A 21,076-nucleotide genomic window follows, 5' to 3' on the forward strand; every position below is an offset into this window, starting at 1 on the left:
CGACGCGGAGCATGCATTGTTCCGCTACGTAGCTGTCAACATCAAGTATTTCTGATACCAGTGCAGATATCAAAAAAGGATTTCTACAAGTAACACTACGCAAAATAGTGCGGACAGTGCTCGTAATATTTTTACGTAACGAGACAATGTAGCAACTGATCGCCTGTCTAATAACATAGTTTACGTTCATTGTTACGGAATATATGAGCCTTTACACAAAGTAGTACAGCGACAATGCAAATAGACGAGAAATGTGCTAGAAACAAAGGCCAAGACTGCCAACATAACTTTGGTGCTGCCCCGTTTGCTGATGTTTACGTGACAAGTCAGGTTAAACTAAAATGTCCCTTTCATGTTCAACACGTTCCCCGTATCATTTTGGGAAAAGATACATTGCAGCCTCGACAGGCGTCATATCACAGCGTTCCTCTTTTCGAGGACTTTCGATTGTCGGTAAAAAGCGTATAGTTCCATTGAAAAGCAACAGTTCCTTCATTATCTCGATCGATAAAAATAGCTGCTAGCACTGGCTGTAGAGTGCCACGCTCTCCTCTTAGCGCACTGCCACTTGTAGAAAACTTTGCTGTCATATCTTCGACGCTTCCAGAAATATTTGAAGTTTGTAGCTTAGACGACTCACACTGTTTGTTGTGTACGATCACTAACCGCCACAAAATCCCGTGCGCTACAAGACTCGAATAAATTCTGGCGGACTCTAGCATTCGACGGCCTTTCCGTTTCGCAACAAATACTATTTTGCAGCTTCCGGAGTTGTGCCGGTATCTGAGCAACGCGAGCACTGGCGGAGCACACGCGGTCTGCGCCGGAGGTGGGCTCGGACTGCGCCAGCCGCTGCCGGCGGCGCGCGGCTCTGCCCCCTCTTCCCCCTCCTCGGGCGCGTCGCTGTGTTTGTGTCGAAACGGGCCAATTGGAACGGACCTTGCATCTCGGATCGTTGCCGGGTATTGTTGGCCTACCGGCCGGCGATGATAGATACGCGACCGTCATATTGCACGTCTGGATGCTCCTCTCCTTTCACCGTATCCTCGGCGCGCCATCCTTGAAGATGCACCCGCCGCGTCGCCGTAGGAAGGGATGCGGCGGTGCCCCCGCTATAAATACTCGCGCCGGAGGTGGAAGGCGTCAGTCTAGTGTCGGCTCCCACACAAGTAACAACAAACACAATCGGCAGGTAAGTCAGCCGTGCTATACCTGCTACGGCTTCGGTGCTCGCAATTGTTTACACTACAGTCTCAAAAACCGAGTGTTTATCGGCCCAAAAGAAGTGTGAAACAACTCAAAACGTACATTTTAAAATAATCTCTTAGGGAATACAGTCCACTCGGACTCAATTTCTTCGTAAAAGAAATTTTCTCGTTCTTAATTTTGCAGTGTAGGGAACTTTTTCGCATTAGATTACACTCGAAGTCGACATTTATTTTTACTTCTCTATTTCAAAAACAATTTGATTCTTCATTTATGGATTCTTCCGTTACTTATTGGTATATAATTCCACATTTAAGGTGGAACACCAGGTACAATGTTTTTCTTCTACTGGTTTTTATTTCAAACTAGTTTTCGGCTTATTGTGCCATCTTCAGAAAACAACTGACTAGCATCTGAAAGGGACACTAGTTCTTAGGTAACCGAACGTTATAATCAAAGATACAATCCACTTGCGTAGTGTGTTGTGCATCAAACTTTTTATTAACTTTAAAATTCCAATTTTCACACTGGGCAATGTCAAGCACAATAATTAGTTAAACTACACAATATTACTAGTTAAATGGTTACAACGCTAAATTTTGTCAGGTCTTGACAGTGACTAAGAAACTGTTAAACTGAGCACCCTTCATTTATGTTGTGCAAGAAACATGCTCTTTAACATTGATTTCTCTAAAGATGTTTCCTCCTTCAAGACCACCATCGAGCATTAAGCCTCACTGAATTTTAAACTTGTGTTTATAGAAGGAATATCTCCCAATGACATTGTTTTTCTTCTGGGGCAGAGTGAATTCCATGTTTTGAGTGAAACGGTTAACTATTATTCAGAGCTATTATCACTTTCACAAAACGCAGCAGGACTTCAGCCCTACTTACGGATGTGACTTAAATTCTAACGTGTGACGAACCACCGAGTAGACCTCACAGCTCTGGTTTGTTCGCGCGCCTATGCTTCGGAGATTGGTACGGTTTATTTCGTTCGATCAACTGTTCATTCTTCGTGTAATACTAACCCTCGCAGTGTCAGCTGTAGCGTGAGTACGTTAATGGTAGACTAGGTGGGAACTTGCTAGTTTACCTGCCGTACAAAAAAGGCCAGTAGGCACGCTGAGACTTCTTAGACGGTGTGCTTACTGACCACTTTACACGCCACGAACTCTAGCAACCTACCGTCTATTCCACGTGCAGTGCGTTCTATAACGATGTCGTCTATTGCTGGCGTTAGAGAATAACGTTGAATACACAATGCAGACGCATACAAAAAGTTTGAAGTTTTTTTAACTATGATCAAATGGTACATAGAATAGCCATTGGACAGAAATATCTGGTTAGTTTAGTCCCTATATCTCTTGCTCCGAAATTTTCATTCTCTTCCCAAATCAATAAAATTTTACGATAATAGTACTAGTTTCCAAAATGATGGGAACAGAAAAGCGAGAGTTATCTAAACTTCACCCAATGTCATTTTGCCTGTTACAGCCGTGGTCGTGGCAGTCGTTAGCTCTCCGATATTTCATCTCACTCACACGCGTCTATTCGCGTATAGATGGCTGTTGAGATAATTCACAGTCACGTATTCTATAGAGTCCAGAGTCCAGGTGCTTTAGAGTTAGAGCGAGTTTTGGAAAATGGAAGTTATGGGAGTTAGCATCTAGCACTGTGCAGTACGGTACTTTACTGCTTGACCTTTCTGTCTCTCTCTCTCTCTCTCTCTCTCTCTCTCTCTCTCTCTCTCCCTTTTTTTTTTTTTTTTTTTTTTTTTTACACGACTGCTGCTCAAGACTGTCCTATACACTCTCACTGAAGCACATAATACTGAAATGGACTGACCTGGTCCACAGCGTCATGTGCAGGTGCTACAGTTTGTTCCAGAGCTGAATGAACTGTGTGATGTATTTTAAAAATTACATCTCTAACGAAACTGCCTGTCTCGCTCTGTACAACTTACTTACGTAAACACGTCCCATATATGTGGTTTTTTTTTATTTCGCAGGTGTTGATCCACTGGACAAGACGCGCCAGCGCCATGATGCGGTTGGTGCTTTTTCTAGGTAAGCGCGTCAAAATCAGCCCTTTTTAGAAATCAACCGTAGCTACTGACGCTCCATTTATATGTCAACGAGATGATACAAGTACTCCTCTAATGTATTCCCTTTGAGTACATTTATGCTATTTTTAATTCCTGGCAGCTTTGTCAAACTGTGCATTAGGCGGTCTTTAAAAAAAATTAAGTTTGATTTTAACTGGATGAGGAGCATGTAATTCACGTACCAATCAGTACAGACCCCATAATAGATAAATACCTATACATAAGCAATATGTCATAGAGTAGAATAGTAATAGTAGCAGTAGTAGTAGTACCACAAGTAAATTTTGCTATGGAAATGCAGAGCGTCTGAATGTTCAGTAAACTGCAGCTATTAAAGACTTAAGTTTCACGAGTGGGTATAACAGAAGTCGAGCAATTTATTTTAGTTGTAAGCCTTCCTCCCCCTTTAGAAGCCGACAGTATTTTGATCACCTGAAATAGTTTTGTGTAAGTCATCCCTTCCCTTAATAAACCTACAATTTTCATGTAATATTACGGTGATTTTCGAGCAACTTCCGAGAAGTCCATGTACACGTATCACAAATGTAAGACTCTTTCCAACATGGCTGGAAAAGTAAAAATGAAACTTACGAAAGAGGGAAAGGCGTTACATTTATTCAGGAATCACAAAGATTTTAGATTTCACTAGAAATCAGTTAACTGTGCACTCCAGAAAAGCAAGCGATTACCTGGAGAGCAGATACGCCATAAATCATTACATACCGCGCTCTGTTAGTGCCCGTTTGCTTACTAAGTAGCTGTTCTCTCTTACCCACTGCATTTATTGCGAGAAACGTCAGCCTAGACAAGACCTTCTCTCAAGGGATGGCGCAACTCCAAGATGCTGGAAAGAAGAGCCCTGATTTCATTCCTTGTCGCACTCTCATTGCTTCATTTCTCACCATGATTCTGCACTAGTACCCGACTCTCTCACCAACCTTTGCGGAAACACTAGCTCTAATAATCTCATTATTTAGGTAAACATGGACAACATAACACATATTAAAGTTACCGGGGCTAAATGTTAGAAGAGGAGTATTATTTGCACATACTTTCTCTTCCGCAATTGACGGACGGTATAATCGTCCCAAAACAGCAGATTGCAAGTTTGTTTCAGGTGAACACGCACGTTTCTGTGAAGGTCGTGCGTGAGTGCCTCGGTAGTTGCATCACATGAGACGTAATTACGAGGTACGGAGGTGGCGGTGGAGGTCAACAGCGTTAATTTGCCGGTCATCAGCGTAAATCTCACGACAAAAGTTTGAGATACAAAAAGAAATTAAAAGAGAAACAGCTATTCGTAATCTATGAGTAAACACTGAAAGTCAGAGATAAAATGGCAGAAACGTTTTGAGAATCGTTGTCTGTCTTGATAGATAAATTTAGCATGATCTATGAGAGACAAGCAGCAGCTAGAACCACTCACATCGGAAGAGAACATAGCTACTCCGGCGAAACGTGCAGCATATCTTGGAGATAGGACGTCCCATCGTGTCATTTCAAATGTTGTTGTTGGGAAAATATCATGATAATTCGTACCAGCTAACAGGATACCACTTTCATTTTGCGGTGCTTGTATCAGTGAAGCTGTCTAGCGTAATCGGGAGGGTCGTTGTGTTAGCTCCATCAGAGGGGCGAATTACAAGCTACAGCGCCTGCCAATTCCCACGTTAATCAGGTGTTTGCAGCGGTGCGTAATAGGGACAGCATCTCGAGGCGGAAAGACCTGCTGAGAAAGGTGAGGGAGAGGCGGAGCGTAAGGGAAGCGCATGCAAATCGCGATAAGCTTGTTGCTCTCAGAGCGTGTGAAGCGCGACGAAAGACGCGGAAACTAGGCGCTTGAGGTTTCGAAAACGCGTGTTTCAAATCGCCTTCTGCTAGCACCTCAGCGTCTCGCTCCCAGCTGTATCGCCGGGTGCTAACGATGACGTAATTTCACGCCAGACAAGCGGCCTTACAAGTGATTATGTAGGTTAGATATTCTGTGGACAGCGTTGCTCTAACAACTGCCACAAGGAAGGTGTAAATATCAAAGATTTCTTATAATAATCTGCGCTCAGGCAGATTTCATTCAGACGCGTATTTTATCAGTATCGAACGAGTTCACATGCAGGAAGGGATATTCTGGAGGACCTGCATTCGGTGTTTGACCTATCAAACCTTTTTTTTCCATTTTCCTTTCTACTCACCTGGTTCACTTCATTAATCTGAGGGCAAAATCTAGCACAGATTCACAAATTACAGGCGATGCCATCTCTGGATTGATTTCCCAAGCAGATAATCCTGTTGAGTGCCTCGTAGACGTAAGCAAAAGCGAAGTAATTGCGAGCAAAGATGGACCTAGGATTCGCTTCTGATGGTGGGGACGGGTGGGTGGGAGGGGCGGGGGGGGGTGCGTGGTATGTGGTCGTCACAATTTCTTAAAGCAACCCCCTCTTCTTCCGTCCCCCGAAAAATGTAAGTTGCCATCACCATCTCATTTAACGAGCCACACATGTCTAAGAATTAAAAAGTAACAACAATATATTATTCTCATGTATTAAAACATCTTATATAATCTGTTTACATCAACACATACTACATCGCTTCAGCACAATCTCTAAGAAATTGCAACTGAAGCGAATACTGCATCTGAAATGCATTAGTCCAAAAATTTGAGAAGTTCCTGTGTCTTGCATTCATTTTAACACCTATAATAGCAAAAACCTTTCAAAACTTTAACAATTTCATAATTTATAAGGTATAAAATCGAAGTGGGCACTCATCATTATCAGTACTACAGTTAGCTCGGAGACTGAGTACAGGTCAGAGAACTGCAACTGTGCGAGTATGTAAGGGGAGGGGGATACTGAATCTTTCTTTTGTTTTCACCTACATTTGTGAAAGTTAGTCTTTCTGTTATATGAAACATCTGCCCCTGTTTGTTGCCTTCTCTCAGCTTCCTGTGGTTGGCAGTTCCACCTTGACAAACCATGTGAGATTTGTTGTTGTGTAGCAGTTACTATCAGCCTGTGAATTCACCCTTTTGCTGGCTAGACTCTTATCTACTGTCAGTCAGACCTCCAATCTGTTCCTTAGGAATGCAATTGAAAGGTATCCTGTGTTAAACGAAGCTCGTAATGTTTTATAGAATTTCTTGCCATTTCCAAGATAGTACTGTATTCTGCGAAAGATAGGTGATAAATTTGGAAATTGGAATGTATGAAAATATAATGACTTTCAGTGAAGTGTTGCACCTGGTTGTAAACATACCATTGTCACAGAGAGGCTGAACACTACTGAAACATTCGAGGACTGATTGGAAAGTTTTAAGAATGGGCTCGTAATTGTACAATGGTGGTACCTACATGCTACTCTGATGCATCTCCTTCAAAATAGTCCCCTTCTGACTGAACACACTGACTGCAACGGTGTTTCCACTTTTGGAAACATTCCTGGAAATTTTTTTCCTGAAGGGTGTTAAGGATGCTCCCTGTATTTGCTCGGATGTCTTCAATCGAGTAAAATCGCTTCCCTTTCAATGAAAATTTCAGTTTGGGAAACAGGTAGAAGTCCGCAGGGGCCAAATCAGGGGAATATGGCGGTTGTGGAAGCACAGGAATTTTGAATTTGGTCAAAAATTCAGCGATGGAGAAGGCACGATGAGACGAGCATTGTCACGGTGTAGCACCCAACTCCTGTCTTCTGCACCTTTTTGCGCAATCGCTCAAGGATACATTTGTAGTATTCCTGGGTTATTGTCTCTCATGCTGGGGTAAATTCATGATGCACAATACCGGTGGATACGAAAAAAATCACCAACATTGTCTTCCCCTTCGACCGACTTGCCTTGCTTTTTTCGGTCATGGTGAACCTGGAGTCTTCCACCGGGAAGACTGCACTTTGGTTTCAGGATCATATCCATATTCTCACGATTCGTCACCTATAATTACCCTATTTAACAAATCTGAGTCATTTTTAGTCCGAATAATCAGTTCTTGGCACTCTTCAATTCGGTATTGTCTCTGGTCACTTGACAACACTTCTGGAATGAATTTAGCGGACACTCGACGCATGTTCAGATCTTCAGTTGAAATTGACTGAACTGCATAGAAACTTAAATTAATTCATCAGCCATCCCCCTAATTGTAAGTCTTACGATCAGAGCGCACTAAGTCACGAACTTTCACAACATTTTCATTCGTTTTGGGTGTGGAAGGATGGCCGGACCGTGGTTCATCTTCAAAAGATTCACAGTCATTTTTAAATCTGTTGAACCAGACAAAAACACTTGACTGGCTCATACAGTTATCTCCAAAAGCTGTTTTTAAAAGTTCGTAAGGCTCAGAAGCTGATTTCCCGGTTTTAAAACAAAATTTCACACAAACTCGTTGCTCCGTTTTTACGCCCATTTTCACGCAGACAGAATCCGCCAACAAGCCCTAATAGACCCGCACTCAACCAGCTGCCATAACGAACTGAATGAAGGAAACGCAGCTTCCTGTAAGAGGGCGTTCAAGGACAAGGAAATGACTCACTCTCCACCCTCCGTGTACCTGCTTGCCAAACCAGTAAGCGGTAGCGTATCCATGCTTAAAACTTTCCAATCACGCCTCGTATAACTAAAGTTGTGGTATCGATGGAACAGTCTTCACAACTTACCAGTTTAGACGGATTTTCTGAAAGTATAAAGGATTGCTTACAGAAATTTCTGAGCACAGGAACATTCCAAAATATAATTTCTTGTTACGCTGAACAAACAGAAATGGAAGTATTAAGTTTAGATCGCGCAATGTATAACATACAAGGGACTTTCGGCGACGGCGAAGCGGTTAGAAACCACCACTAATTCGGTTTTTACAAAGGCTGTGAAGCTACCAAAAAACTGCTTTGTAAGGAATTCCTCATTGTCTGCAAGGTCATTAAGGAAATGGGACAAGAAAAGAAATTGGTCGTAGGCCAATTATTAATTATTTAAACACAGTGTGGACACGAAACATCTTATCAAATTAAAACTGTGTGCTTCCGTTCTAAAAATGGTTCAAATGGCTCTGAGCACTATGGGACTAAACATCTGTGGTCATCAGTCCCCTAGAACTTAGAACTACTTAAACCTAACTAACCTAAGGACATCACACACATCCACGGCCGAGGCAGGATTCGAACCTGCGACCGTCGCAGTCGCGCGGTTCCGGACTGAGCGCCTAGAACCGCTAGACCACCGCGGCCGGCGCTTCCGTTCTCCTAGGAGCCCTAGTCCCGCAAGATTCGCGGGAGTACATCTGTGAAGTTTGGAAGATAGGAGATGAGGTACTGGTAGAAATAGAGTTGCACAGTTAGTAGGGCACTTGCCCGAGAAAGACAAAGGTCCCAGATTCGACTCACAGTCGTGCATACACTTTTAATTTGCTAAGAAACAACGTATCTGGGCATGCTCCGCTGCAGAGTGAAAATTCATTCTGAAAACAGCGCGGACACCCTAAGCCACGACTACCGAATACGGATTTGAACCGCATTCATTTCATACACAGTCGAGTGTCTCAAACAGGGCGTCACCTTTCTCCTTTTCCTTTATTCGTGTATAATCGTTTAGAAAGATACCTGCAAATGTTATAGCTTGATTGAATATGTAGTGACTCAAGAGTTATATTGTACGTCATATCTTGAAAATACCGTAACTCGAGTCACTGTAATGCTATGTGGAGTATACTTCATCACGACATCTATTCAGCATAACCGTTCTTTACTCTTCGTTATTGCTACTTTTAGGTGACATACGTAAGACTCGCTAACATATGCACTTAGTAAAATTTTTGTTACTGATTCCATTATTCGAGCAAATGTTGTAGATTGTAATTCGTCACGGCGAACATCAGATTGCAATGCTGTCACCTCCATTCTTCGTTGGCTTGAAAAAATGCAAAGTTTACCAATTTTTCATTTTCCCACTTGAATCCCGTGGCGAGATACTACCTGTAATAGTTATCTTTGTCCTTCTTGCGTCATTTTTCTAACACTATTCGTAAAACATAAAATTGTTCTCCGAGGGTGTTTTTGCTTATAAGCAATAGGTGTCTCATCATTGTTATTCTTCTCAAAAGATATAGCGACATACCATGATCAGTATGCAATGCGCATAGTATGACATTATGTTCCACAAAACGTGATGTACCCACGATGATTGTAATAATTGCCGTATGTCGACTAGAAGAATGGAGCTTCCAATTCATAACTAACTTACTAACTTAAAATCTATATTAGCAAGATTTAATTATTGTTGTTTTTAAATATTGTTCTCCATTTAAACGATGTTTCGCGGTAAGGCAGCTGAGACTCTTCAAGAATCTTTAGCGTCATAGACAATGAAATTCATTTGAAAATGAAGTCTGTATTGGAAGATTAAAAGGAATTTCCCCTTATTCCACTCCCTGTGTGATACTCTATTCCTGCTTTTCAGTCCAATACCAAATACAGTTGAACGAAATGTAGCATTGCTATTATGTTTACAAGTACTTAGATTACTATAGAATTCCACACTCATAGGGATCTGAAGATGAAGTAGTTAGTGTTAAGTTTCAGGGTGATAATTAGGATATTATCACCTTAGTAGTTTACCATGGAAAGTATCTACTAATGTCAGCTGCATCCAATACATATTGCCAACGATGGACAGGTAGTTCAATATTCACAACACATTATAACATAGTGAAAGTAGTAATAATCTCAAAGTGCAGGTTTCCCAAAAGAAGGTAATGTAATATTTCAGACCCTAGTCATCCAAGAACTGATTTCTTATTGTTTCAACTTCCGAATCATTAGGGATCTTTCTTTTCATATTATTAAGTTTTCTTAATGTTTTCGTAGATCCTAGACTTTTATCTATTATATAACTGTTTTATTATTTAACAATGGTGTTAATGTTTGTCTATACTTTTAACAATATTCCTTCTCCTCTATTTCAGTCCTCTTCAGCATATGTGAAATCACTCAGGTATGTGTCACAAACCTTTGGTCAATTTAGATGTAACTGAATTAACTGATGAAGAACAGAGCAAAATTATTTATTTTACGCTTTGGTGATTACAGGCTGAGGAAGGCTACAAGTATGAAAAACCAACGAAGCCTTTCATCACTGGAACACCAGGTCTAAGACCAGGAACAGCAGGCCCAGGAGGATTTGCACCTGGAGTGGGAGCTGGGCCAGCTGCAAAACCCGGTTTTCCTGGAGGAACAGGACCTGGTGCCACTGGACCCAGTGGCTACCCTTCTAGTGGTCCTGGAGGAACACCTGCAGGATTTCCATCTGGCAGTCAACTAGGAAGACCTGGAGCAGGCAGACCATCTGGATATCCATCTGGGAGACCAAGTGCCGGCAGACCAGGTGGCACCCTTCCTGGAAGACCTGGGACAACAGGAGGACCAGGTCGTCCAATTATTCAAGGAGATGTTGGAGGCACTGGATATCCATCAGGAGGGCCTGGCAGTTTCGGACCAAGTGGTCCATTTGGACCTGGTGCTGGACGACCTGGAGCTCAAGGCAGTGTTGGTTACCCTTCTGGAAGACCTGGGGGACCTGGTACAGGAAGACCAGGTGCTCCAGGTACAATAGGAGGTGCAGGTTATCCTACAGGTGGGCCTGGAGTATTCCGTCCTAGTGATTCATTTGGTACAGGCATTGGAAGACCTGGAGTTTCAGGAAGACCAGGAGGACCAGGTGCTGCAGGATATCCTTCTGGAGGTCCTGGAGGATTTGGGCCTAGTAGCCCCTTTAGTCCTGGTGCTGGTGGTAGGCCTGGAAGTGCTGGAGGTCTAGGACAGCCAGGAGGCACTGGAATAACAGGAAGACCAGGTACTCCAGGCACTCCAGGTGCTCCTGGTGGTCCAGGAGGACCTGGGGTTCCTGGAGCGCCTGCTGGCCAAGGGTATCCATCAGGAGGACCTGGAGGATTTGGTCCTAGTGGTCCTTTTGGACCTGGTGCTGGTAGGCCAGGAGGAGTTGGAGGCCCAGGGGGACCTGCTGGTCCTGGGTATCCATCAGGCGGGCCTGGAGGCTTTGGTCCTAGTGGTCCATTTGGGCCCAGTGCTGGTCGTCCAGGAGGTCAAGGTGGAGCTGGAATAACAGCAAGACCAGGTGCTCCAGGAACACCTGGTGGTCCTGGTGGTCCTGGAGGACCTGGAGGTCCAGGAGGACCTGCTGGTCCTGGATATCCCTCTGGTGGGCCAGGAGGATTTGGCCCTAGTGGTCCATTAGGACCTGGTGCAGGTCGGCCAGGAGGACCGGGACGTCCAGGAGGAGCTGTTGGTCCTGGATATCCATCTGGTGGGCCTGCAGGATTTGGTCCTAGTGGTACACTTGGTCCTGGTAGACCAGGGACTCTAGGAGGTCCGGGAGGGCAAGGTTATCCATCAGGAGGACCTGGTGGATTTGGTCCTAGTGGTCCATTTGGACCAGGTGCTGGTCGCCCAGGAGGCCCTGGTAGACCAGGAATAGCAGGAAGACCAGGTGCTCCAGGTGGTCCTGGTGGTCCAGGAGGTCCAGGTGGTGCAGGGGGACCAGCTGGTCCCGGATACCCATCAGGTGGTCCTGGAGGATTTGGTCCTAGTGGTCCCTTTGGCCCTGGAAAGCCAGGTGCTCCAGGAGGGCCAGGAGGTCCAGGAGGGCCAGGTTATCCATCAGGAGGACCTGGTGGATTTGGTCCTAGTGGTCCATTTGGACCTGGTGGTTTTCGGCCAGGAACACAAGGTCAGCCAGGAATCCCAGGCAGGCCAGGAACACCTGGGGCACCAGGTGGTCCAGGAGGACCTGGAGGTCCTGGTGGTCTAGGTGGACCAACTGGTCCTGGATATCCTTCAGGTGGTCCTGGAGGATTTGGTCCTAGTGGTCCCTTTGGCCCTGGAAAGCCAGGTGCTCCAGGAGGGCCAGGAGGTCCAGGAGGGCTAGGTTATCCATCAGGAGGACCTGGTGGATTTGGTCCTAGTGGTCCATTTGGACCTGGTGGTTTTCGGCCAGGAACACAAGGTCAGCCAGGAATCCCAGGCAGGCCAGGAACACCTGGGGCACCAGGTGGTCCAGGAGGACCTGGAGGTCCTGGTGGTCTAGGTGGACCAACTGGTCCTGGATATCCTTCAGGTGGTCCTGGAGGATTTGGTCCTAGTGGTCCCTTTGGCCCTGGAAAGCCAGGTGCTCCAGGAGGGCCAGGAGGTCCAGGAGGGCCAGGTTATCCATCAGGAGGACCTGGTGGATTTGGTCCTAGTGGTCCATTTGGACCTGGTGGTTTTCGGCCAGGAACACAAGGTCAGCCAGGAATCCCAGGCAGGCCAGGAACACCTGGGGCACCAGGTGGTCCAGGAGGACCTGGAGGTCCTGGTGGTCTAGGTGGACCAACTGGTCCTGGATATCCTTCAGGTGGTCCTGGAGGATTTGGTCCTAGTGGTCCCTTTGGCCCTGGAAAGCCAGGTGCTCCAGGAGGGCCAGGAGGTCCTGGAGGGCCAGGTTATCCATCAGGAGGACCTGGTGGATTTGGTCCTAGTGGTCCATTTGGACCTGGTGGTGGTCGGCCAGGAACACCTAGTCAGCCAGGAATCCCAGGCAGGCCAGGTACACCTGGGGCACCAGGTGGTCCAGGAGGACCTGGAGGACCTGGTGGTCTAGGTGGACCAACTGGTCCTGGATATCCTTCAGGTGGACCTGGAGGATTTGGTCCTAGTGGACCTTTTGGCCCTGGTGCTGGTAGACCAGGTGGTTTGGGAAGACCTGGTGGTCCAGGAGGGCCAGGTGGCCCAGGATACCCATCAGGTGGGCCAGGAGGATTTGGACCATCTGCTGGTCGGCCAGGAACACCTGGTCAGCCAGGATTCCCAGGCAGGCCAGGTACATCTGGCGCACCAGGTGGTCCAGGAGGACCTGGAGGCCCTGGTGGTCCAGGAGGTCCAACCAGTCCTGGATACCCAACAGGTGGTCCTGGAGGATTTGGTCCTAGTGGTCCGTTTGGACCTGGTGGTGGACGCCCAGGCACTCCAGGTCGTCCTGGAACCCCTCTAAGGCCAAGTGCTCCTGGTACTCCAGGTGGTCCAGGAGGTCCAGGAGGCCCAGGAGGTCCTGGTGGTCCAGGAGGGCCATTTGGTCCTGGATATCCATCTGGAGGTCCTGGTGGATTTGGCCCTACTGGCCCATTTGGCCCAGGAGGTCCCGGTATACCAGGTAGACCTGGCCGTCCTGGTACACCAGGTGGTCCTGGAGGATTTGGTCCTAGTGGACCATTTGGCCCTGGTGCTGGTCGGCCAGGAGGCCCAAGTCGGCCTGGTGGTCCAGGGGCTCCAGGTTCTCCAGGTGGACCTGGGGGACCAAGTGGTCCAGGAGGACCTTCTGGTCCTAGTGGCCCATTTGGTCCTGGTGCTGGTAGACCTGGAGGACAAGGCGGCCCTGGTGTACCTGGACAACCAGGTGGTGGATTTAAGCCAAGTGGTCCATATGGCCCTGGTTATCCTGGAGGTCCTTCAGGTGGTGTTGGTCGACCTGGTCGTCCTGGTGGTGCATTAGGTGATGCTACTGGTCCTGGAGGGCCAGGTGGTCCTTCTGGTCCCACAGGCTATCCTTCTGGTGGCATTGGAGGCAGGCCAGGTGGAGTTGGTCCTGGTGGTCCTTTTGGTCCTACTGGCCCTACTGGACCTACTGGCCCTACTGGACCTACTGGTCCTACTGGACCTACTGGTCCCACTGGGCCTACAGGTCCTGGAGGACCAACTGGTGGTGTTGGTGGTGTTGGTGGAATCGGTGGAACTGGCCCAACTGGACCTCCAGGGCCGAGTGGACCATATCCTAGTGGGCCTGCTGGCCCCAATGGTCCATATCCAGAAGGACCACCTGGTCCTGATGGTCCTTTCCCAACAGGTTCCCCTGGTCCTGGGCCATATGATGAAGGAGATTATTCTGCTATTCCTGGAGAACCAGGAGTAGATTATCCCATATATTCTGAAGTACCTGCTACTTCATTTAGTTGCAGTCAGCAGAGATTCCCTGGATACTATGCTGATGTGGAAACACAGTGTCAGGCATTCCATATTTGTGCTAACAATCGCACATACGATTTCCTGTGCCCTAATGGTACAGTGTTCCATCAGGAATATTTCGTTTGTGTTTGGTGGAATCAGTTTGACTGTAGCAGAGCTCCAGGGTTGTATAATCTGAATGAATTTATTTATGACTATACAATATTTGGAAGCCCTGGTGCAGAACTACTCAAACCTTCTGGTCCTGGAGGACTCCCAGGTGGAACAGGTACTGGAGCTACTCAAGGCCGTCCATTTAGTCCCGGCAGTGGTGTAACTCGTCCAGCTGGACCCACTGGGCCCTTTCGTCCTGGAACGCCTGGTAGTATAGGAACTGGAATAGTAAAGCCTGGTGGAACATTTCCATCTGTAACTCCTGGAGTGACTGGTGGAGGTGGTGGTCCTGTCGCTGGATATCCACGTCCTGGTGGGCCAGGTGGAGTTGGTGGCATTCTTGGTGATGGAATAACTGGACCTTCTTCTGGTGGAGTACCACCATCAGGATTTCCTGGTAGTCAGATAGGACCAACACGCCCCTCAGGTCCTAGCACAGGCCTACCTGGTGGTACTGGTGGAGTAGGGCAAATTGGTCGACCAACAGGCGGCTATCCAAGGCCAGGTACAGGCAGACCGGGACTGGCTGATACTGGAACACAACCAGCCTACCCAGACAGACAGTATTTGCCTTCTAGGAACTCTTAAATGATTACTATGCTGAGTTTTGGACTTGCTTATGACCTATAAGCACAGTAGCAGATGAGAGCTCATTGAATCCATCATTTGTTTTCCAATAACACTGAATGTAATGAGATTATATGTAAGTGGAAACTATGAAGATAGTGAAAGTTTCATCGAGTGCTCCTCTTTTTTGTGAGGGACGATTTGTATTAGTATCGTACTTGTAATCGTACTCTACTTTTCTTTGAAGTGACAATGGGCCCTCGCTGCTGTGTGCTGTTCAGGTTCAATGTTTATTTAAATAGTATCTGTGTGAATGTATAAATTATTGTATCGTGTCATGAAATTTGAAAGCATTGGATCCTAAACAACATTTATATCAGATTTCATTGTTTTTCATTTACATGAATGTTTTTAAAAAATTGTTTTGTGTCATTGAAATTGTGAGTTTCTACCACAATGTGTCTCCCGTATATAGGGAATTATGTTGCCATATCATATGTGTAATAAATGTTGTTTGCCTACTTTCTCAGAAACTTTATTTTTATTTTTCATTAAACCCTACGTTTTCCTTTAAATAATCGACAAAATAACGATAAAGAAAACTGGTCAGTATTTTATGTCATCATACTACTGTAGTTTTCAAGCTTTCCTACAAGTGCAAAAATTCCAATAGTACAGTACCCTTTATTCATTTAACTGTATATGTAAACAGCATTATGGGCTTAGTGCAACATATTGTCATTCATAATATGTGGATTTCACATTTAGTGCGAAATAGTTTGACACACGAAAATAAGTTTACCTATTGGAGTAAAATAACTGCTTATCCGTTGTTTTGGCAATGTATTTAATCTAGTCTGTTTGTAAGTTGTTCAGGTTTTCTTTCTTCTTTTTTTTATGAACAAAGTAAGAGATACACATTGTCCAAAAGAAAGTTTGACATATCACTGGGTCATCTTTGAGCAAAGGACTCAATAATTCACTGGAAATATCCCTGTCCGAGAACGCAACAAGGAGAAGTAACTGTAATGGCACATGATTCGTAATACACACAGGCTGTACTCAGAGGTGGGCACGTGATACGTCATTTTGTGGTCCACAGACATTGACAAAAATTTGTAACCATAGGTTTAGCATCATAAACTTCAGTTTAAATGGGCAATAGCTGTAACAATTGGTGGTGATCATTGTTTGATCTTATGCAGTTAGAGGAACTGGACAGTAACCTCACGTCACCTACATGTGCATCTGGTTGGAACCTATACTCTAGGAATCACAATGCATTTTATAGAATGTTGGGATTTCTTAGCGTTCTTGCCGGATTAAGCGTAGGAAATAAAGTGCTCGTCTGCCTCTGTGGGAGCCGATTTACCTTCAAGGTATCAACAGATGGAAGAATGTTCTTAGTTTGCACTTTGTAAGCCACCTCTCGGATTCTTGAAGTTATTTTTCGCTAATTTTCAGGATATTTCCTCAAGTCTTTGATAGGTAAGTCATTTTCAGAATTTCCTTTACTTGCTATCACCAAATAAACCAGCATGTTACCTTCCACGACACCTTCCCTACTGCACGATCTTAGTTCTATGTTCTCACAACCTAATATAGGTCCATCACTTTGAACAGAATTCCCGTTTTGATCAAACAAGAGCTTTGTGAGCGTTCTCTCTCGTAAATTAATGGAAGAGTCCACGTTTTGCACCAACAAATTGAAATCTGAAATTTGCTTTACCTACATATTAGAGCTTATTTCATCATCACACTTCATATTTCTACACATTGTTACTGCCAAATATGCAGGCCTATTGAACACCTGAGTGTACCGTTGACCTGCTACTTGCAAAGTGAAAGATTACTGCACTTTTATGTTTCGTTGAAATACACAACTTCACATTCCTGTATATTAAATGCATGTTGCCAGTAGTTACAACAGGGCAGTAGTTTGTAAAGGATCTAACAGGATATTACTGCGACATTATCTGTTAAAACTTCGCAACATATATACCTCCTAGCAAAAAAGGTAAGGCACCCAGAATACGTGGTGGGATGTCAATGTAACTTGAAACACATACACAGCATAAGGTGGTTGTATGAGGAGAGTTGGCAGTAGTTTCTGTAACCTATGCTACAGGCAACTTGGTTCCTGACAAGGAAAACTTCCCATCGCAAGCCTCTCAGACATTGTGGTAAGAAGGCCCAGTGGACAGCCCGTCGGCAACTGAACGCAGCTCAAGCATGAAAACAAGAAGAATGTGTACTGAACTGTGAAAAAAAAAAGCAAAATAGAAAGTGAGCGGACCAATCTGAAGAAGTGCAACATTGATCATGAAAACGAAACGGTGGTGTCGTGGTTAAGTGGTTACAGTGTTGGAATACTACGCTGGCGTATCTTTTTTATTATTATTGTTATTTTTTTCACTATTCGCTGTATTGAAATTAGTGTTTGTGTTGTGGTGTAACGACTGTTTGCAACAGCGAGGTGAAAGGAAGGGATCTATAATGAAAGTTGATTCTGCACAACTACTCTATTAGCAGCTGAAAGGAAGTGGCTTTCGAGTGGGAACCGGTAACGTTTGATGAGAAGGTGACAAGCCAACCGAATCGTCCACCGGAAAACACGTCTGGTGTGTCATACACAGCATTAGTGAAGTACGTGTGTCATATAATTGGACCTAATTTGTACAACCTGATGAGTGGGTGAGATATGCCCAATTTAGGTGTTCGTATGAATGTGAATGTGATTACACCCGGGGAAATGATGAAAACATAATACACACACCAAAAGAAGTTTTGCACCACTTCGGTTCCCTGAACTCCTGACGATAGGTATTGACTGAGGATGTTGTATCACAGACACAGTCCCTTGGACTATTCAGAGATGTCAATAAACCCGCCCAAAGATGTAAACAACCATGCATAAGCAGCGTCTATTAGACGGAGGAGGACCGACAGCCGACCAGTTCCAGTTATTCATTCCACCAGGAAGGAGGTACACAGCTCGTGTTGTCTGCAGTTCAACCATACCTAGACAGTCAATACCGCGATCCTATAACATCCACGTTGTTACTTTGTGCCAGGAAGGGCTCTCAACAGGGGAAGTGTGGAGGCATTTCGGAGTGGACCAAAGCGATGTTGTTCGGACATGGAACAGGAACAGTCGTTCACATGCCTCGCTCCGGCCGCCCAATGGCTACTACTGCAGTAGATTACCGCTACCTACGATTATGGCTCGGAGGAACCCTGAAATGAACGCCACCATGTTGAATAATGCTTTTCGTGCAGCCACAGGATGTCGTGTTACGACTCAAACTGTGGGCAATAGTCTACATGGTGCGCAACTTCACTCGTGACGTCCAATGGCGAGGTCCATCTTTGCAAACACGACACCACGCAGCGCGGTACAGAAAGGCCCAACAACATGCCAGTAGAATGGAATTGTATGTTCTACCTCACTAGCTCACTCACTAGCTCAATAGCGCAATTTCTGACTAATTCAACCAATTTTTTAGATTCAGTCTATTTAAATCATTCCCACCGATTTCTAAGCTCAAGCTCAATACATCAGTTTCCTACTAACTTCACTGGTTTTAGCTATTTACGTCATGTTTTCGTTCACCAACCGATTTCTGAGGTCTTTATCTCACATAAAAGGTGAACGTAAGGAAAAAGTGCACATCAGACTCACCCATTTTTTTCGCCATTTTGTAAAAGGTGAATGTAAGAAAATAGATAACATGAATTCGTTAACGAAGATAAATTATATTAAAAAAACTCTATATGATGAAATTCACTATTTTTATTTTTAAGTTTCTTCATTGCTTTATATTTCAGTTTCATTTGTCCTTTTCCAATTATTTCAAAATCTCAGCCATCAATTAATTTGAAATATCTATCTGGTAAAATAACTTTAAGATCATTATTAAGCTCCATACAAAATTTTTCTCCATATCTAGTATTTAAATATTCAGAGCCAGGAACATTATATAAAATATTTATCTCTAGCTCACTTATGTTTGTAAACTCTTTTGAGACCTGTACATTGTTGAGCTTCTTGATTAGAGTCACCATTTATATAGAAAAAATTTTATTCGATTTTTATAATTTGTAATGCCCATATAGTAATGCGTCTACCACGTTTTTCAAGACATATCTCTTGTTGTCATGTGAACTCAAAGTTTTCTTGTTCATTTCTACTGTATAGATTTCATTTTTCTCACTTCAAACAATTTTAATTGTTATGTACTGTTCTCTATTGTTAAAAAAAGAATCTTTTTAATCTTCTAAACTTAATATGTTTTCAACAACACATTTCTTAACTCCTTTAGATTTTTCTCTGTTTTATCACCTACTTTGTAAGCATACATTTTTGCTCTCAAAACACAAAATTTTTCCATTATTTTTCCATTACATTCATCTTTCATTTTTCCAAAAACTTCCATGTTTACTTGTGGAATACCATAAATATTATCTGCCTGATAGTCACTTCACATTAATCAATCATTGATTTCATGTCTTTGTAGAAATCTTCAGTTTTAAAAATATTGTAAATGTAACGGTCCATATCTTGATAACACAGTTCTCCATATTTTGGTTTCATAACTCTGTAGTGAAAGTCATGCATCAGTTCCTAAAACAGATCAAGTATACTCATTCCAACATAGATAGGCTTATTAAATGTGATTTTTGTTTTATTAATATGAATAGCAGCAAGATTTTCATTAAATATAGTTATTCCCTTAAAGTTTGGCTTAGTTACAATTATATCACACACTTCTCCATCTGAAATTAATTTTATATCCACTCTGTTTCTTATATTTTCCATAGTTCTACCAAACACAGAATTGTTCATCAATTTGTAGAAATCTCTCTCAAACTCATTTGAAGCCTTGGTCATCATCTGTGTGTTCAGATCTACATATTTCTTTAGCCAATCAGATTGTTTAAATTTTAAAACTTTATGTATTTTTGTGAGTTTCATTCCAAGAAACAGATAATATTCAAGGTTTCTATAATGAACTACATAATTATGCCTGTCAATCTGAGTAGTCATCAATTTGCTTTCCTTTGTCCCTGCCACAATTTCCCTTCAGGAGCTAATGAGAAATCTTTATGTAAATCGTATAATTCTAGAGCTACTTCGAATATGTTTCCCTCTTGACAAGTGTTTGACATCTCACTTATTTTCGTACAATCAAAATTAGCTGGCTCATCCCATTAAAATCCAGAATGAGGTAAATATTGACTCATAGCATAACCACACAGATTGTAAGCATCTAAATAAGCCAAATAATTTTATATCTTTTTGTCATCAAAATCTTTCAAATAGTTATTAATTTCTATTACATATCTCTTGCAACATTGTGATATTCCTCCTTGTATACTGTTTTAAAAAATTATAATCATGTCATAATCACGTAGTAAATCAAGCAGTTGTTTAGTCATTTTCAACATTGAATCCCAAGATAAACCTGGTGCTGTAAAATATCAAGATGGATCCAAATCATAACCTTTAATACAAGTGTTTCTTAAGTTTTCAAACACATCAGCCAATAACAAAACATCAGTTTTCAGTTACAGATCATGATTTTTACAAGATTTTTCATATTGAATGTTTCCCAAACTAATTTTTCATGTTTGTAAGCTTCATAACTTATGTCATTCAGTTTATTATAAAATTCTTCTTTTGGCGGTAACTGCGTCTATTCAAATTTCATCCTAGAATCCATGTAATCATATGGATATACACCTTTTCTGACCACTGGCTTGAACAACTCTGCTGAAAAAATTTACTAATGTTTGTTATTTGATTCTTTCTCAAATTTGATGAAAGTTTACCAAGTGACAACGCCATAAATTTAAATGTGTCAATAAATCTCATTTTCAAACTTCCTTTTCCCTTACCAAAACTGATGTATTTATCTTCACTGAGTGGGATTAGGATTATATCCTTCTAATTGTGGCAAGTTCTTTCACAAAGAGGTGAGAATCTTACCTATATAAATTATGTAAATAAATACATACAAAATCAGGATGCTTTAGTTTCAAATTACAATTATT

At 43.4% G+C, this 21,076-nt stretch overlaps 1 protein-coding gene across 1 annotated transcript; it reads left to right on the forward strand.

The window, feature by feature from the left end:
- The first annotated feature begins 1,066 nt into the window (after nucleotides 1-1,066).
- LOC126183378 (collagen alpha-1(I) chain-like) lies at nucleotides 1,067-15,536 on the forward strand. Its single transcript, XM_049925311.1, has 4 exons — nucleotides 1,067-1,192; nucleotides 3,218-3,275; nucleotides 10,255-10,283; nucleotides 10,379-15,536. The coding sequence occupies exons 1-4, from the start codon at nucleotides 1,067-1,069 to the stop codon at nucleotides 15,041-15,043; spliced, it is 4,878 nt and encodes a 1,625-aa protein (XP_049781268.1). The 3' UTR covers nucleotides 15,044-15,536.
- Nucleotides 15,537-21,076: the final 5,540 nt, after the last annotated feature.

The sequence above is a fragment of the Schistocerca cancellata genome, chromosome 4, assembly GCF_023864275.1.
Source record: "Schistocerca cancellata isolate TAMUIC-IGC-003103 chromosome 4, iqSchCanc2.1, whole genome shotgun sequence".
NCBI classification, from domain to species: domain Eukaryota; kingdom Metazoa; phylum Arthropoda; class Insecta; order Orthoptera; family Acrididae; genus Schistocerca; species Schistocerca cancellata.

Excerpts from the sequence above, each read along its gene's own strand:
- LOC126183378 (XM_049925311.1), top strand. The coding sequence starts at position 1,067 with ATGCACCCGCCGCGTCGCCGTAGGAAGGGATGCGGCGGTGCCCCCGCT. Across the intron at positions 1,193-3,217 it reads ACAACAAACACAATCGGCAG|GTGTTGATCCACTGGACAAG; the intron begins GTAAGTCAGCCG and ends TTTATTTCGCAG. Across the intron at positions 10,284-10,378 it reads GCATATGTGAAATCACTCAG|GCTGAGGAAGGCTACAAGTA; the intron begins GTATGTGTCACA and ends TGGTGATTACAG.